The 16967-nt window shown below is 44.9% G+C and overlaps 1 protein-coding gene across 1 annotated transcript in view; it reads right to left on the minus strand.

Moving 5' to 3' along the window:
* st8sia1 (ST8 alpha-N-acetyl-neuraminide alpha-2,8-sialyltransferase 1) overlaps positions 1 to 16967 on the minus strand; it is a 49265-nt gene that overhangs the window by 13477 nt on the left and 18821 nt on the right. The window contains exons 2-4 of the mRNA XM_052033809.1: positions 11262 to 11406; positions 8456 to 8565; positions 75 to 167 (exon numbers count right to left, since the gene is read on the minus strand). Of these exons, the coding sequence (XP_051889769.1) occupies positions 75 to 167; positions 8456 to 8565; positions 11262 to 11406 (348 nt within the window). The remainder of the gene's footprint in view (positions 1 to 74; positions 168 to 8455; positions 8566 to 11261; positions 11407 to 16967) is intronic.

A 16967-nucleotide genomic window follows, 5' to 3' on the forward strand; every position in this document is an offset into this window, starting at 1 on the left:
GAAACTAATGAGATTTTGCCTCTTGCCCTTGAATTCATTTTTGCTTTGGATATTGCGAGTACTTCCCACCATACCTTTTCTCGATGATGCTTGGATTTGCAGTCACTAGGTGTGTTCTGTAGCCAGCATCGCTGGTGTATTCACTGGAGAGAGGAGGGAGGTTGCAACTGTAAAGAGAAATAAGGTGCACTTGTCAGCTTACAGTCCACACCCGCTCAGTCTTTACTCACCAAATCCTTGACAGGGGTAGAAATTCAAATCGCGTGACGTGTCGGTTTTATGCTTTGTGCAATCAAATTTCAATGATTTTGTGCACACATTGTGCTAAACTGTAGAAGAATGCGTTAGTGCAGTGGGACTTTCACCTTCTGACTCAGATGTAAGGGTGCTACCGTGGTGCCTTGGTGTGTTCAAGCTTGATTTTGACTCCGTGAAAGTGGCAGAAGGTGTGCACCAGCCAATGCACCCTATCAGCCATCCTTAGCACATCTGTGGCAGGGTTAGTAGTTGCCCCATCAGTCACCTCAGCGCCCATGGGACTGGAGCGAAAACAACTGAGTGATCTTTGTGTCCAAGTCCACAGACAAGATAGATAAGATTTCTTTATTAGTCACATGTACATCGAAACACACAGTGAAATACATCTTTTGCGTAGAGTGTTCTGGGGGCAGCCCGCAAGTGTCGCCACGCTTCTGGCGCCAACACAGCATGCCCCCAACTTCCTAACCTGTACGTCTTTGGAATGTGGGAGGAAACTGGAGCACCCGGAGGAAACCCACGCAGACACGGGAAGTACGTACAAACTCCTTACGGACAGTGGCCAGAATTGAACCTAGGTCACTGGTGCTGTAAAGCGTTATGCTAACCGCTACACTACCGTGCCTGCCCTGTCTACACTACCATGCCTGCCCTGAAAGTGGCCGCACAAGTCGATAGGGTGGTAAAGAAGGCGTCTGGCATGCTTGCCTTTGCTAGTCGAGGCACTGCGTTCAAGAGTCAGGAAGTTAAGTTGCAGCTTTATAAAACTCTGGTTAGGCCGCATCTAAAATATTGCATTCAATTCTGGTTGTGCCATTATAGGAAGGATGTGGAGGCTTTGGAGAGGGTGTAGAAGAGGCTTTACCAGGATGCTGTCTGGGTTAGAGGGCATGTGCTATAAGGAGAGATTGGACAAACTAGAGTTGTTTCCTCTGGAGTGGTGGAGGCTGAGGGGAGATTTGATAGAAGTTTATAAAGTTATGAGAGACATGGATAGACAGCTGGTATCTTTTTCCCAGGGTAGAAATGTCTGATACTAGAGGATGTGCATTTAAGGTGAGGGGGGAACAGTTCAAAGGAGATGTGCAGGGCAAGTGTTTTTTTTACACAGAGAGCGGTGGGTGCTTGGAATGTGCTGCCAGGGGTGGTGGTGGAGGCAGATACGATAGAGGTGTTTAAGAGGCACATGAATGGCAAAGAATGGAGGGATATGGACCACGTGCAGGCAGAAGGGATAGGGTGTCATTAGCTTAACTAGTTTGGCACAACATCGTGGGCCGAAGGGGCTGTTCCTGTGCTGTACTGTTGTATGTTCTATCCTCAATCCTGAGGGACTGCCTAAGAGATAATATCGCTCCTTTATTTTTCAGGCTGAAATAGACACTGAATATTTTCCCATTTGCCTGGACTGCACCTTTAATCATACTTTGGAGACTATGTGCTCACATTTTAAAATCAGGGAGTTGTAAGGTGCAAGGTCCTGGATGATGTTGGGAGCACATGGTGCGAATCTGGTGATACAGGAAGTTGGAATCTATTGCTCCTATTGATCTAAAAGCTGCCGTGTACACTTTGCTCCTTGGCTGCAGAGTTGAACCAGGAAAGGCTGCTCTGCCTAAAACAAAAAGCAATTCCAATCAGATTTGCATGCACAGGAGCAGCTTGCTTCATCAAAAGAGTTCCTCTCTCCTGTTTGACCATCCCAGGATAAGAGAGTGGATGGATTGTTGGTGAATCTGAAAGAGACAGAGATCAGTCAGTAACAGTCCATGTTTCCTCACCTCCGCCCGAGCACATAGACTCATTAAGACTTGCACGCCTCTCACTCTGGAAATGGAACTGAAAAGAAACTGCAGAGACTGGAAATCTAAAACAAAAATAAGAACAACAGAAGCACTCGGCAGGCCAGGCAGCAGCTGAGAAGAGAGAAACAGTTAATGGTTCAGGTCCAGGGAAGAGAAAAGGAACAAGTTAGTTTTAAGTTGCAGAGAGGGTGGGGGAGGGCTGAACAGGGAATATCTGTGACTGGGTTATGTCAGGGATACAGTGGGAATAAAGCGTGATCTATGGGGGTAGCTAGAAAGTTTTAAAAAACAAAACAAATGAATGTAAGACGCTGCAAAATAAATTTCTACATTGAATGTTCCAACTTTAGGTAACTTGCTATTGCTGTATTAGAACAGACCATTTCTGCTCCAAGTCATTCGTCTGTGACATTGGCTCAATTTTTCCTCTTTCCAACAGCACAGCCTGACTGCTGGGTGTGTCCCACCACTTTGCACTCGGCAAGCTTTTACACACCCTTGTTTGCATTATCACCTTTTAACTGCCCCATTAACCAATGAACTATTCTTCATGGCAACCCTGACCTCACCCTGTGACAGACATTTCCTTTGTCCTATCCACCTTCTCTGCAACTTAAAATCTGATTCTACTCTTTCCCAGTTCTGATAAAGAGTCTTCGACTTGAAACATTAAAAGTGTTTCTCTTTCCACAGTTGCTGCTGTGTTTCCAGAGTTTCCTTTTTTTATATCGCCTTCACTCAGTTATACTTTCTAGTCAGCCAGTTTACAAATTAACAAAATGCTGCAGTCTGTACAACCAGAGTGAGAAATTAATTCACTACTGCTTCTTTTGTGAGCTTCCACTTGCCAAATAAAACTAAAATGAAAGGTCTCGACCCAAAACATCGACTGTCCATTTACCCTCCACAGATTCTGCCTGACCTGCTGAGTTCCTCCAGCAGCTCGTTTTTTACCTCAAGTTTATTCACTTCAGGTTTAAAAGGTCAGAGCACCTTTAATCTGTCGTATAATCTTAAACCATGGTATGTAGTTGCTAAAGCACAGAGGATTCAGGAAGTGGGTTGCGAGATCTCCTGGTTCACATTCAATTATCGGCAGCCTCCGCCACGGCCAAGAAAGCTCAGCAGTGCTTCTACTTCCTCAGGAGGCTAAAGAAATTTGGCATGTCCCCTTTGACACTCACCAATTTTTAATCAATGCACCATAGAAAGCATCCTATCTGAATGCATCATAGCTTGATATGGCAACTGCTCTGCCCGGGACCACAAGAAACTGCAGAGAGTTGTGGACACAGCCCAGCACATCATGGAAACCAGCCTCCCCTCCATGGACTTTGTCTATACCTCTCACTGCCTTGGTGAAGCAACCAGCATAATCAAAGACCCCACCTAGCCAGGTCACTCTCTCTTCTCCCCTCTCTCATCAGGCAGAAGATACAGGAGCCTGAGGGCACATACCACCAGGCTCAAGGACAGCTTCTATCCCACTGTTATAAGACTATTGAAGACTATTGAATGGTTCCCTTATATGATCAGATAGACTCTTGACCTCACAATCTTCCTCGTTTGACCTTGCACCTTATTGTCTACCTGCAATGCACTTCCTCTGTAGCTGTGACACTTTACTCTGTATTCTGTTATTGTTTTTACCCTGTACTACCTCAATGCACTGTGTAATGAATTGATCTGTACAAACTGTATGCAAGACAAGTTTTTCACTGTACCTCGGTACAAGTGACAATAATAAACCAATACCAATACCAATCTGCACTTGCAATGAAAATCAAAAGACTGCAGATGCTGGAAATCCGAAATAAAAATAGAAAATGTTGGAAATACTCAGCAGGTCAGGCAGAATCCATGGAGAATGACATGGAGTTAATGTTCCAGTTCAAAGACCCTTCATCAGTTCTTAGATTCAAAGAGTTCAATACTTATAGTTCTGATAAAGGGTCTTTGTCCTAAGTCACTAACTCTGTTTTTCTCTCCACAGATGCTGCCTGACCTGCTGAGTGTTTCCAGCATTTTTGTTTTTATTTCTGTACTGGTGATTATTACTACATTCATTGGGTTGAAAGAGTAAGAGTGAGAGAGAGAAAGAAAGAGAGGCAGTTTGTAGATGATATTTAGTAGGGCAGGCAGTAGGAATCTAATTATAAATACCATTCTCCAACCTCTTCTCATGATCATTGGAAACTATCTAAATTGTACCAACAAACAATCTGCTGGAGTAGCTCAGCGGGTTGAGCAGCATCTGTAGTGGGTAAGGAATTGTCGACATTTTGGGTCAAAACCCGCATCAGGACTTAGAGTGGAGAGGCGAGATTGCCAGTATAAAGAGAGGAGAGGTGAGACAAGAGTCTAAGGTGATTGGAGGACTGAGTAGGGGTGTAAGATGACAGGCAGGTAGTGCCAGGTAGGGGAGGGGAGCAGGGATGGAGTTGGGAGATAGCAGCAGGTGAAAGATAGATGCTGTCTCCATTTAAATTGTAACAGTGCACTCGTTACTATAATGAGCCAGGAATGCGATATAACCATGATGTATTATAGGTACCTGTCAAAGGAACCCTCAGGCTAAACTGAAGCAGATTAGACAGAAGGCGTTCCAGCTTAGAGACACAAGGGGACTGAAGTGTAAGTCAGTATAAGAATAGCAATTCATAGCTTCTGCAGAGGAGAAACATTTAACATTTTAGGTCAGGGATCCTTCATCAGAGAGGGGAGACTACTGATGTTGTGGAAGGCAAGACTCTACTGGTGTTGGGGGGTGGGGGGAGGTGGTGAAGGGGAGCCTGTTGGTATTGTGGGGAGGAGAAGCAAAGACGCTGCTCATTTTTGGAGGGAGGTTGCACTGCTGATATTGTGGAAGGCAAGACTCTGCTGGTGTTGGGGGCAGATGGGAGACTCTGCTGGTGTTGAAGGGAAGTGCGCGGAGACAACGCTCAGCAATGTGCCACTTTCCTTCTGGTGAACTGATGACAAGGTGCTCAACATTCAGAACATCTCCTCCACAACGGCACCTTCCTCACCGAAACATTAACCTGCAACCTGGAAATGGAGCTGCCTTGGGCTCCTGACAGAGGTCTTTAAAGTTGTTTGATCGGTTGGGGATAGAGTCTTCACCAGTGAAAGAGAAGTCCAACAACCACATCACATTGAACGATGGAGCTGGCTCCAGAGCTTAACAGTTTTCCTTTGCCTCTATTTCTTATGTTACTAAACAAAGCTTGCTACTAAACAAAGGCCTAGAAAAACATCTATTTTGTTCTTTCATTGTCAGTGATCTCCCTCACACTATTTTAGAACGCTCCATAACATGCTGAAAATTTGTTGGCGCCAGTGTTAGTGGGCTCCCTCATGTAACGCCATGGTTTCAGAGGTCGAGGAGCTAGGGGTCGATTTCCCCATGTCAACAGTGCCTAACCTCAGGAAGAAGTTCTTAACAGGTCAAACCACGATCAAATCAGCAATCTCTCAGTGCCTGGGCAGTGTTGGCAAGTGACTAGTTCACGTTACAATGTTGGGAAGGGGACGGCAAGATCTTCTAAGAGGGGACAGGCTCCTGAAGAACAGTAGGCATGAGAGTGGGCGACCGTAGGCAATCTCTTGCCGGAAGGTTGCCAGGGAGAAGCCTATAGGGGCCTGAATGCCCTCTCTGAATGCTTGTACTTCTGGGAGCATGACACTGCAAACAAATGCCCTTTCAGGTGTGCAGGTGGAAGCCACATTGGCCAAAATTGGAAGGTTCCCCGGTCTGCCTGTTTTCTTGACTTCTGCAGTGACGCCATGAACGACAAAATGGCGTCTGTCAGTAGAGGGAGGCTGCAAGGATCCTGAGGCAAGGACACAATCAAATAGGAGCTGGAGTAGGCCCCTCAAGCCTGCCCCACCATTCAATATGACCATGGCTGATCTACACCAGGCCTCAACTCCTCTTCCGTGCCAGTTCCCCACTACCCTCAATTCCCCGATCTTTCATAAATGTATCGATGTCCACCTTAAATATATCTAATGATCTGGCCTCCACCCCCCTCTGGGATGGAGAAATCCAGAGATTCATTCTAAGCCCCTCCGTTTTGAATAACTTGTCTCCTATCTTGTAACTGTGTCCCATCGTTCAAACCCTCCCGATGCCTCTGACAGACAGGGTGACCCCGACTTTGAATGCAGAGTTGGGTGGCTTTCAGAAGTCACAGGCAATGTTAAAACAGCCCATTGCTGTAGTGCAGACTCAGAAATGCCTCCAGATGCCAAGGCCAAGAAAGCACACCAACGCCGCTACTTCCTCTGAAGGTTAAAGAAATTCGGCACGTCCCCGATGACTCTTACCAATTTTTACAGATGCACCATAGAAAGTATCCTATCCGGATGCATTACAGCTTGGTACGGCAACTGCTCTGCCCAAGACCGCAAGAAGTTATGAAAGTGTGTTGTGGACACAGCCCAGCACATCACAGAAACCAGCCTCCCCTCCACTGAGTCCGTCTGTACTTCCCGCTGCCACGGGAAAGCAGGCAACATAATCAAAGATCCCTCCCACCCTGGACATTCCCTCTTCTCCCCTCTCCCGTCAGGCAGAAGATACAAAAGCTTGAAGCCACGTACCGCCAGGCTCAACAACAGTTTCTATCCCACTGTTATCAGATGAGATACGATAAGATATCTTTATTAGTCACATGTACATCAAAACACACAGTGAAATACATCTTTTGCGTACTGTCTTCTGGGGGCAGCCCGCAAGTGTCGCCACGCTTCCGGCACCAACATAGCATGCCCACAACTTCCTAACCCGTACGTCTTTGGAACGTGGGAGGAAACCAGAGCACCCGGAGGAAACCCACGCAGACACGGCAAGAACGTACAAACTCCTTACAGACAGCGGCGGGAATTGAACTCGGGTCACTGGCGCTGTAATAGCGTTACACTAACCGCTACACTACCGTGCCTGCCACCTCGCTGTACTTATGTATGGAATGACCTGCCTGGATGGCACGCAAGCAAAAGCTGCATCTCAATGCACGTGACAATAATAAATCAATGTTAAACCAATATGTGGCACCATGAACTTCTGAGAGATGTGATTTCCTAGAGTACAAACAGAGTACAAACTTTGGGTACTGAACCACTGTCGATGTTACTTGAATGAGTTAACAAACAACACTAGGGTGCCCTTAATCTCACACCCAAAAGAATTATACAATATTAATGACTGGCACTGACTCCCAGAGGTATGAGCAGAATCAGGTAAAGCGATTTCTGTCTGCGCAGCATCCGGTATTGAGCGGCCAAATTTCTGGGCCGTTGAATTTAGAACATAGAACATTACAGCACAGGAACAGGCCCTTCAGCCCATGATGTTGTGAGGAACTAATTAAACTAGTAATTCAACACCTAACTAAACTAGTCCCTTCTACCTACACAAGATCCATATCCCTCCATTCTCTGCATATTCATGTGCCTAAGAGCCTCTTAAACACCTCTATCGTATCTGCCTCCACCACCGCCCCTGGCAGCGCATTCCAGACACTCACCACTCTCTGTGTAAAAAGCTTGCCCCGCACATCTCCTTTGAACTTTCCCCCCTCATGGTGGTGTAGCGGTTAGCGTAATGCTATTACAGCGCCAGCGACCCAGGTTCAATTCCAGCCGCTGTCTGTAAGGACTTTGTACGTTCTCCTCGTATCTTCGTGATTTTCCTCCGGGTTCTCCGGTTTCCTCCGCATTCCAAAGACGTAAGGGTTAGGAAGTTGTGGGCATGCTATGTTGGCGCCGGAAGCGTGGTGACACTTGCGGGCTGCCCCCAGAACACTCCACGCAGAAAATGCATTTCACTGTGTGATTTGATGTACATGTGAATAATAAAGATATCTTAAATGCATGCCCTCTAGTATTAGATATTTCGACCTTAGGGGAATGATACCAGCTGTCTACTCTATCTACGCCTCTCGTAATTTTATAAACTTCTGTCAGGTCTCCCCTCAGCCTCTGCCACTCCAGAGAGAACAACCCAAGTTTGCCCAACTCTCCTTACAGCACCAGCCTTTTAATCCTGGTATAGCAGCATCCTGGTAAACCTCTCCTGTACCCTCTCCAAAGCCTCCACATCCTTCCTATAATTGAATGCAAATACTCCAGTGGCGACCAAACCAGAGTTTTATAACGCTGCAACATAACTTCCTGACCTTGTACAGAATTTGGTTACAGCTTAGATACAACAGATTTTCACGCTGGACGGAGCTGAGGTTGAAGACTGCATTTACAACAGGGGTTTATAAAAGGGAGGTCACCTTGGACTAGAACAGGGTGCAGGCAGAAAGAAATAAAACAGGGGCTACTGGAGTAGAAAACCAGGACTGTATTTCTGAACCACAGGCATCAAAAAGGTCTCTTACCGCATGACAAAGTCCGCCTTGTCGATCAAGCTGCCACAATTACTCTTCTTCAAGATTCCGCCATTTCCAACCACTGAGCACTTTTTCAATGGTAGCTGGAATGGTGTATCCTAGCAACAGAAAAGAGGCCTACCTTCAGTTACCAATTACTGCCTCAAACCTTTTACTTGCATTGGGTTTTAAGTCCTTACAGTTTCTTCACTGTTATTTCACCACATTATCTTTGCTTTACGATTCGTCATTCATCTTAAAAGGTTTTATAATCCTTTGTACAGGACACTAGGTGTATGATCCCTCATATTTCATACCAGAGTTAGGATCAGCACTGTTCCAATTTGGGTCCCCCTACACAAAGCAAGCTTAAAATTCGTCAACTCTCGGCTTGTTGTGCGAGCCCCCCATGCAGTACTACAGAGATAAGGTCCCCCAAAAAGTGTACTTGTTTTAACATTCCTCAAGCATTATTCAAGATTTCTCAACTACCTACTAAGTCCAGCAAATGTAGGAGGATTATGACCACAATGGATGGTACTAGATTTATGCTTCCATTTGCATTGCTTCAGGTTTAACATCCCTTCAAACATCACACCAAGTTTGAGATTCACTGATATACGAAACCAAATTTATGATCCTTCATGTAATATATAAGATCCATCATGCACCATAACATGTTTACGGTTCTTTTATTCACTAAACAGACTTTAAAATCTCTTGTGTATTATATAAGGTTTAAAATTATCTAGGATTGAGAACCTTGCTCTATTCCAGATTTAAGATTTTCTTATGCACAATAGCACAAAAACCAAGATAATTCCTTTATGGGTAAAACCAAGACTAAGATCTCCTCATGGTCCACTAAGGATTAAGATTTTCATCTGTGTAGTAGGTTTAAGATTCCCTCACATATTCTAATAAGACTCTCTCGGACCTGCACCAGGTTTACAATCCTTCATCTATTTTAGAAAGTCTAATATCTGCCATTCCTACAGAATACTTTTGAAAAACTGTCAAATATTACACTGGGTTATGATCCTACATGAACTAAGTCAGACTTAAGATCTCTCAGACTCTGTACCAAGTTTAAATTCCCTCAGGAACTCTACCAGATTGAAGAATGTTGTAAACAATGAACCAGGTTTAAGATCTCTTTAATCCCTGGATCAGTTGTAAGACCCTCACATACACTGTACCTGGTTCATGACCTCCTAAACTGTAATAAGTCAGGCTAGTGAACCTTACATCAGTGGTGAGAAAGTTACTGGAAGAGATTCTGAGAAACAGGATTTATTTGCATTTGGGAAAACCAGGACTGATTAAGAAGAGTTAGCATGGCTTTGTGCATGGGAAATTATGTCTCATGAATTCGATAGTGTCTTTTTGAAGAGGTGACCAAGTGGATTGACGAGGGCAGGGCGGTAAACATTGTCCGTATGGACTTTAGTGAGGCCTTTGACAAAGTCCCGCATGGTAGGCTGGTCCAGAAGTTCAGAATTCAGGGTGAGCTAGCCAATTAGTAAGAAAATTGGCTTGGTAGTAGGAGGCTGAGGGTGGTAATGGAGGGTTGTTTTTCAGGTTGGAGGCCTGTGACCAGTGGTGTGCCACAGGGATTGATGCTGGGTCCTCTGTTTGTCTGTCATATATATTAACGATTTAAGTGTGAATGTAGATGGCATGATTAGAAAGCTTGCAGATGACACCGAAATTGGTGGCATACTGCAAAGTGAAGGTTGTCTAAGATTACAACAGGATATTGATCAAGCGGGAAAGTGGACGAAGGAATGGCAGATGGAATTTAACTCAGACAAGTGCAACGCGATGCATTTTGGTAAGTTAAACCAGGGCAGGGCATACAGAATGAATAGCAAGGACCTGGGCAGTGTAATTGAACAGAGGGACATAGGGGTACAAGACCACAGTTCCCTGAAAGTGGCAACACAGTAGACAGAGTGGTGAAGAAGGCGTATGGTATGCTTGCCTTCATCAACCATGGCACTGATTACAGGAGTTGGGCCATCATGTTACAGGTACAAAACTTTGGTTAGACCGCACCTGGACAGTTCTGATCACCGCGCTACAGGAAAGATAAGATTAAGCTTGAGAGGGTACAGAAAAGATTCAGAAGGAAATTGCTTGGATCAGAGGGCTTGAGTTAGAAGGAGAGGTTGGATAGGCTGGGTCTGTTTTCCCTGCTGAGAGGTGACATGATAGAGGCATATAAAATTATGAAAGGCACAGGTAGGGTAGGTAGGCGGAGTCTGCTTCCCATGGTGGGGGGGGGGGGGGGGTCTAAAACCAGAGGGCAGAGGTTTGTGAAAGGGAGGAGGTTTAAAGAGAGGTAAATTTTTCACACACAGAGTAATTGGCATCTGGAATGAGCTGCCAGAAGAGGTGGAAGCAGAAATAGTAACGACATTTAAAAAAGCATCTGGACAGGTACGTGAATGAGCAAGACATAGAGGGGTTTGGAACTAATGCAGGCAAGTGGGATTAGTATGGAGAGGCATGATGGGCCGAAAGGCCTGTTTCTATGCTGTACAATGCTATGATTCAGTCACATTTTACATAATGGAAAGACAATATTAACAACATTTTGTTTTACCAACTAAGTAACCTCCATGATTATATATAAAATTTCTGTATATACTTTGATTATTGCTTTTCTTTCTTCTCTTGGGCATTAATACTCTACATCAGGTCTACGATCTGACGTACTATACTGAATATGACATGCTTCATACACGATACCCAGGCTTATGATCCCTCATGCACAAAAGCGGTAAGTTTAAGACTGGTTAAGATATTTAACCTGGGGAAACATGGAGAAGATTTCCTTGTTGATAGTGAGTGAGTAGAGGAACTCTCCATCAAACCAAAGGCTCTTTCCCATCGGAGAGTTCAGCTTTGTTACGGCAAAGAGCTTCTGTGTGTCACAGCATTGCTGCAGTAGTCGCCTATGAGAAAAACGAGAGGCATTTTGAATGGAATATCTGACGGGCAGACAACAACTCGGAGCAACAAATCTGCGCTTCTGACATGGAACGTACTGCAAGTAGTTAAATTAACAGGGAGCAACAAAGTCTTCTTACAAACATATAAATACTGGAAGGAAAGTCAAAGGAAGGTGATGGGGTCAATCAGGCATCAAAAATAAGAGGAATAGCTGCTGCAGGTTGAATTACGGAAGTATTTCCCATCCACCTGCAATAGAGAAAGCGACAGTGCTAAAGGGGAAGGGAACTGCATATATGGTTTAGACAATAACAGATAGAGTACTTAACAGGGTGATTATTTATATGGCCTGAAAAGGAAACTGAGGATTGAAGTTCTTACAATTCAGGAACACAGTGACACACCTAGTACAGCCATTGTCTTACAATCTGAGCCGCAGTTGCTGTCTGTGTGGAACTTCCACATTCTCCGTGACCGCACGGGTTTCTTCTGCTGGTTTGAACTGACCTTTGTCCCACTTAACCTTCCATCTGTTTCAGAGTACTCAAAGGACAGGTGACCAATCCATGTCCCTCAGTGCCCTTCTGTTACAAACTTCCTTGCTGCTTACCATGTGTCTGAGTTCCATGAGGCCTGTGCACTTTTGAAGCCATTAAAATAATATCACAAAAATCCTGAAACCAATTCTTAAAAAGACTATCGTATCTCTCCAGTTTCAAAACCAACCATTCACTCTTTGTGTTCTGCCTCTAGGCTGATCTCCCATTCACTCGTTTCTGTCTTTTAATCCCATAACGTGAAACTTTGTCAATCGGCTTTGAAAGTCTACAGACACAGGGTCAACCAGACTTCCCCCAACTACAGGAAGTCCCCAGGTAACAAAAGAGTTCTGTTTCTGCAGATGTCCATACGTCGATTTAGTCCATAGTCAGAAAGCAGACAAAAATCACGTGATCTTGTAACTATATCTCCACAGTATTGTAATGAAAGGCATCAAAAGCACATAAGACTGATAAAAAAAGAACGATTACTAAAAGCGGAGAGAGGAAACTAGTTCTGCCATTCGTAGGAACAAATGTATACACGTACGCAGGATCTTTGGATTTAATAATATTACAGGAGCTCGTTTGTATGTAGGGGTGTCCATAGGTCGGGTGTTCGTAACCCGGGGATGGTCTGCAGATTACTTCATCAAAGAGCTCAAAGTTAGCGAGAAGCAAACAGACTGCAGCTGCTGCAAGTCTGAAATAGAAAAGAGAAAATGCTGGAAACACTCAGCAGCCCAGGCAGCATCCGTGGAGAGAGGGGAACAGAGTTAATGTTTCAGGTCATCGACCTTTCATCAGATTTAGAAGGAAACAGGCTTGTTTTACACTGCAGAGAAGGTGGGGTGGGGGGACGGTGAGAAGAGAGAGAACATGTGTTTGAGGGTGGAAGCCAGGAGAGACTGGGTGAGGGAGATGGTGGCAGTGCTGGCTTAGGGAGGGTGGTGAAGGCTTGTTAATTGAAGCTAATCTATCTGCGGGAGGTGTAAGTAGATGGAGATGAATGGTCTCAGAGGAGAGAGAAAGAAATGCTGGAACTGTGAGATACAGAACACAGCAATTGTCAGAGATGTTTCACAGGTCAGGCGACATCTGTGGAGAGAGAAAATCTGAGTCAAGGTTCCATGTTGATTGACCTTACATCGGATCTGGGCAGTTTTGACCCCGTAGGGATTGAGGCAGCGGGGAGACACGGTGCTGGAGGCCTCCCAGCTTCTGCTTCCATTTTCAGCACCATGAGTGACCACCAACTGCAGCACACTAACCGAGCTACACTCCCTGCCTACCAGTGCCGTTCAATAGAGCTCAATGCGCACAAAGCTCCACAGATTGATAGCCCTGCAACACTACCAGCGGGTGCAGTGGTGCAGCCAGTGGAGCCACTGCCTCACTGCTTCAGTGACACGGGTTCGATCCTGACCTCCGGTGCTGTCTGTGTGAAGCTTGCTCATTCTCGCTGAGAGCGAGTGGGTTTCCTCCGGGTCCTTCGGTTTCTTCCCACATCCCAAAGACGTGGGGTTGGTAAGGTAATTGACTACTGTACGTTGTCCCTAGTGTGTGAGTGAGTGGAAGAATCTTGGAGAGGAGTTGATGGGAGCACGGGCAGAATACAATGGGATTAGTGCAGGATTACTGCAAATAGGTGGTTGGGGGTTGGTATGGAGTCAATGAAGAGTCTGTTACTGTGCCACTTAACTCCTGATAGGCGCAGGCCGAGTGGCCAAATGGCCTGTTTCTGTGCTATATGATATATGAAATATGAATACGAAGGATACATGAAATACTCCTATGTACCCAATTAAAATATGGTTGAGGCTTCTCCTTATCCCCCATTCTCTACAGACAGTAGCCTCTTTATAGGTAAACATTGCAAAACAAACCTTATTAACAATGTCCCAAAGGCAGAAGCTACTTGCTCTACCTGACGCCTTCCCTGGGTACAATTTCTAGTTGGATGCATTCACTTAAGACAAAAATTAGATCATTTTGCTCTAACAGTGAGGAACTCCATTGGGAAGAGTTCTCTGGTACGGGGGAAATATCTTTGAGGTTTTTGTCCAATTTTTGTTTCTTATTTTTAGAACCAAGTGGCTTTTATTATTGGAGACTTCTTTATCAATTCTTCAAAAGTTTTAATTAAGAATCTATCTCAGTAAGATAATTTGTGGTGACCCATCAAATACCCTCACATAATCCCGAAAACAAAGGATATCAACAAAGTAGCAACAGATTAGTAAAAAGCCAAATGGAATGTCTCCAAATTTCGCAGGAAACTGGGAACTTCAAGGCATTTAAATACAGATCCCTGGAGTAATCATTAATAATGTTTATTTATAGGCAGCCTTTAATTTAGTAAAGAATCCAAAGATATTTCACAGGAATATTATTATTACAGACTTGGATGCTGAGGAGATTTTACAACAAATATCTAAAAGCTTGGTCAAAGAGGATGGTTAGAAAGAGCATGATTTGAGAGTTAGAGGCAGGGAGCATTAGAGAGGAAAACTCAGAGCTCGAGGCCACAGCAGTTGAAAGGAGGGTCACAAATAGAGGAGCAATGAAAACTGGAGATGGACAAGGTGCAGGAATTGAAGTGGTTGATTAACATAGAACAATAGAGCACAGGAACAGGCCCTTCGGCCCACGATGCCTGTGCTGACCATGATGCCAATTTAAACTAATCCCATCTGCCTGCACATGGTCCATATCCCCTGCCTGTCCATGTGCCTGTCTAAGTGCCTCAAATATTGCTATCACCATCTGCTTCCACCACCTCCCCTGGCAGCCTGTTCCAGGCACCCACCACTCTCTGCATAAAAAACATGCCTCGCACATCTCCGTTAAACTTTCTCCCTCTCATTTTACCGCTATGGCCTCTAGTATTGGACATTTTCTCCTTGGGAAGAGGACTCTGACCTCCACCTTATGTATACTTCTCATAATTTTATATATTTCTATCAGTTGAACACAAACTTCCACATTCAGCCAATGATGTAGTACAAAGTACAGCTCTTAAGACTCTGGCACTGTTGCAGCAGTTGGTATAATGCAAGCACATGTGCAGAAAGGGGTGACTTTTGCATCAGTCAGCTCGGGAAAGGATCCACGAACAGACAAAAGTGGCGTCCATTAGAAGGAGGGAGCGGTTGCCCTAACGGACTTTCACCACAATGATTGAAACAACATTACCTTATATGCATCTGACTCAGCTCCCCAGCCATCCAGACAAATCATAGCAGATCAGAGACTTAACTGCATATCTCTTACCACCTTCGATGAATGAAAATCTATCCATCGAACATTTGAAATGAATTGGCCCAGCATTAATCATCATCTTCTAATTTCCTCCAAATTTTAAATTGCTTCCAAAAGACTTGGCTCTGATTTCAATACAGCTCCTTAGGCCAAACCAGCAAAGTTTGTTCCTCTCTCTCCAACCTTCTTAGCAATATCACATTTACCAACAGTGAGATCCACTTGTCACAGTCTGTCACACTCATTAAGTCAACTGCTACCTGTTCATTACTTATGTTCATTTACACTACTTACAACATCTTCATGAAGGGGTATGTAAGAAGACAAAGAAAATGCCAGAAGTGAAGTCAATGACAGGGATACTGATATCCACAGTGTAAAACACTTGCAGGTCAGGCAGCATCTGTGGAAGGAGAAACAGAGTTAATGTTTCAGCTCTGTTTCTCTCTCCACATATACTGCCTGACCTGCTGAGTGTTTCCAGCATTTTCTGGTTTTATTTCAGATTTCCAAAATTTTCATTTTCATGTTAGTGCAGAGCAGAGTGAACTGGTCAGATTAAAGAAAAAGGAAGCGGTAAAAATAAAGGGAAAAAAATGGGGAAGGCAGTTCACACTAGATTAGGTCAGTGTGAGAATTTTACTGGGGTCAGAAAAAAAGTGAAATAACAGCTAAATTTGGTTTGCTCTCCATGCGTTTGACTGAACACGGCGTCAAGGAGCACTTGTAAAATAGAAGTCATTCGGGATCAAAGAGAAAACACTCCAGTGTTAGAGGCAAACCTTTCACAAAGGAAGGTAGCAGTGGTTGTTGGAGGCCAATCCTCCCAGTCCCAGGACACCACTGCAGGAGTTCCTCAGGGCAGTGTCCGAGGCCCGGCTACCTCCTTCAATATCATTCCTTCTGTTCTGCCAAATTTGCACTTAGAGACACACACCGACAACTGGGTGAAAGGTATACTGAGCTTTATCCAAACTCTCAGCTGTTTTAACAATGACCTTCCATTTCAGAAGTGGGGATGTTCATTGATGATTGCATCAATGCCTTTCATAAATGAAGCAGCCCATGGTGTGTGCAGCAAGACCCAGACAAGATTCAGGCATGGGCTGGTAAGTGGCAAGTAGCATTTGTGTCATCAAAGTGTCAGGTGATGGATGACCTCCTCGAGTCATTGCATTGCCATAACCCCCATCATTACATACTGGAAGTCAGCAATGACCTAAAACTCAACTGGCTGCAAGAGCAGGTCAGAGGCTGGGTACCCTGTGTCAAATGACCCACTTCCTGATACCCCAAAGCCTCTCCACCATCTGCAAGGTAGAAAGTAGAAGTGCGGTGGAACACTTTCTACTTGACTGGGTGAATGCAGCTCCACAATGAAGGCCGACACCATCCAGGACAATGCAGACCACCATCAACCTAAACTTTCACTCCCTCCAGCACCAGCGCACATTAGCTGCAGTGCACACCATCCACAAAATGCCCTGGAGCTTCTCACCCAGGCTGCTCTGACAGCACCTCCCAAACCTGTAGCATCTACCGCCAAGAAGAACAAAGGGCAACTGGTGCATGGGGCCACCACCACCTTCTGGTTCCCCTCCCAAGTTGCCCACCATCCTGACTGGGAAATATATTAATGGTCCTTCATCACTGCTGGGTCAAAATCCTGGAACTCCCACCCCAGCAGCACCGTGCCGTGCCCTCATCAGAAGGAATGCAGTGGTTCAAGAAGGTGGCTCACCCCTGTCTTCTCAGGACCAGTT

This window comes from Pristis pectinata, chromosome 19, assembly GCF_009764475.1.
Source record: "Pristis pectinata isolate sPriPec2 chromosome 19, sPriPec2.1.pri, whole genome shotgun sequence".
Classification (NCBI taxonomy): Eukaryota; Metazoa; Chordata; class Chondrichthyes; order Rhinopristiformes; family Pristidae; genus Pristis; species Pristis pectinata.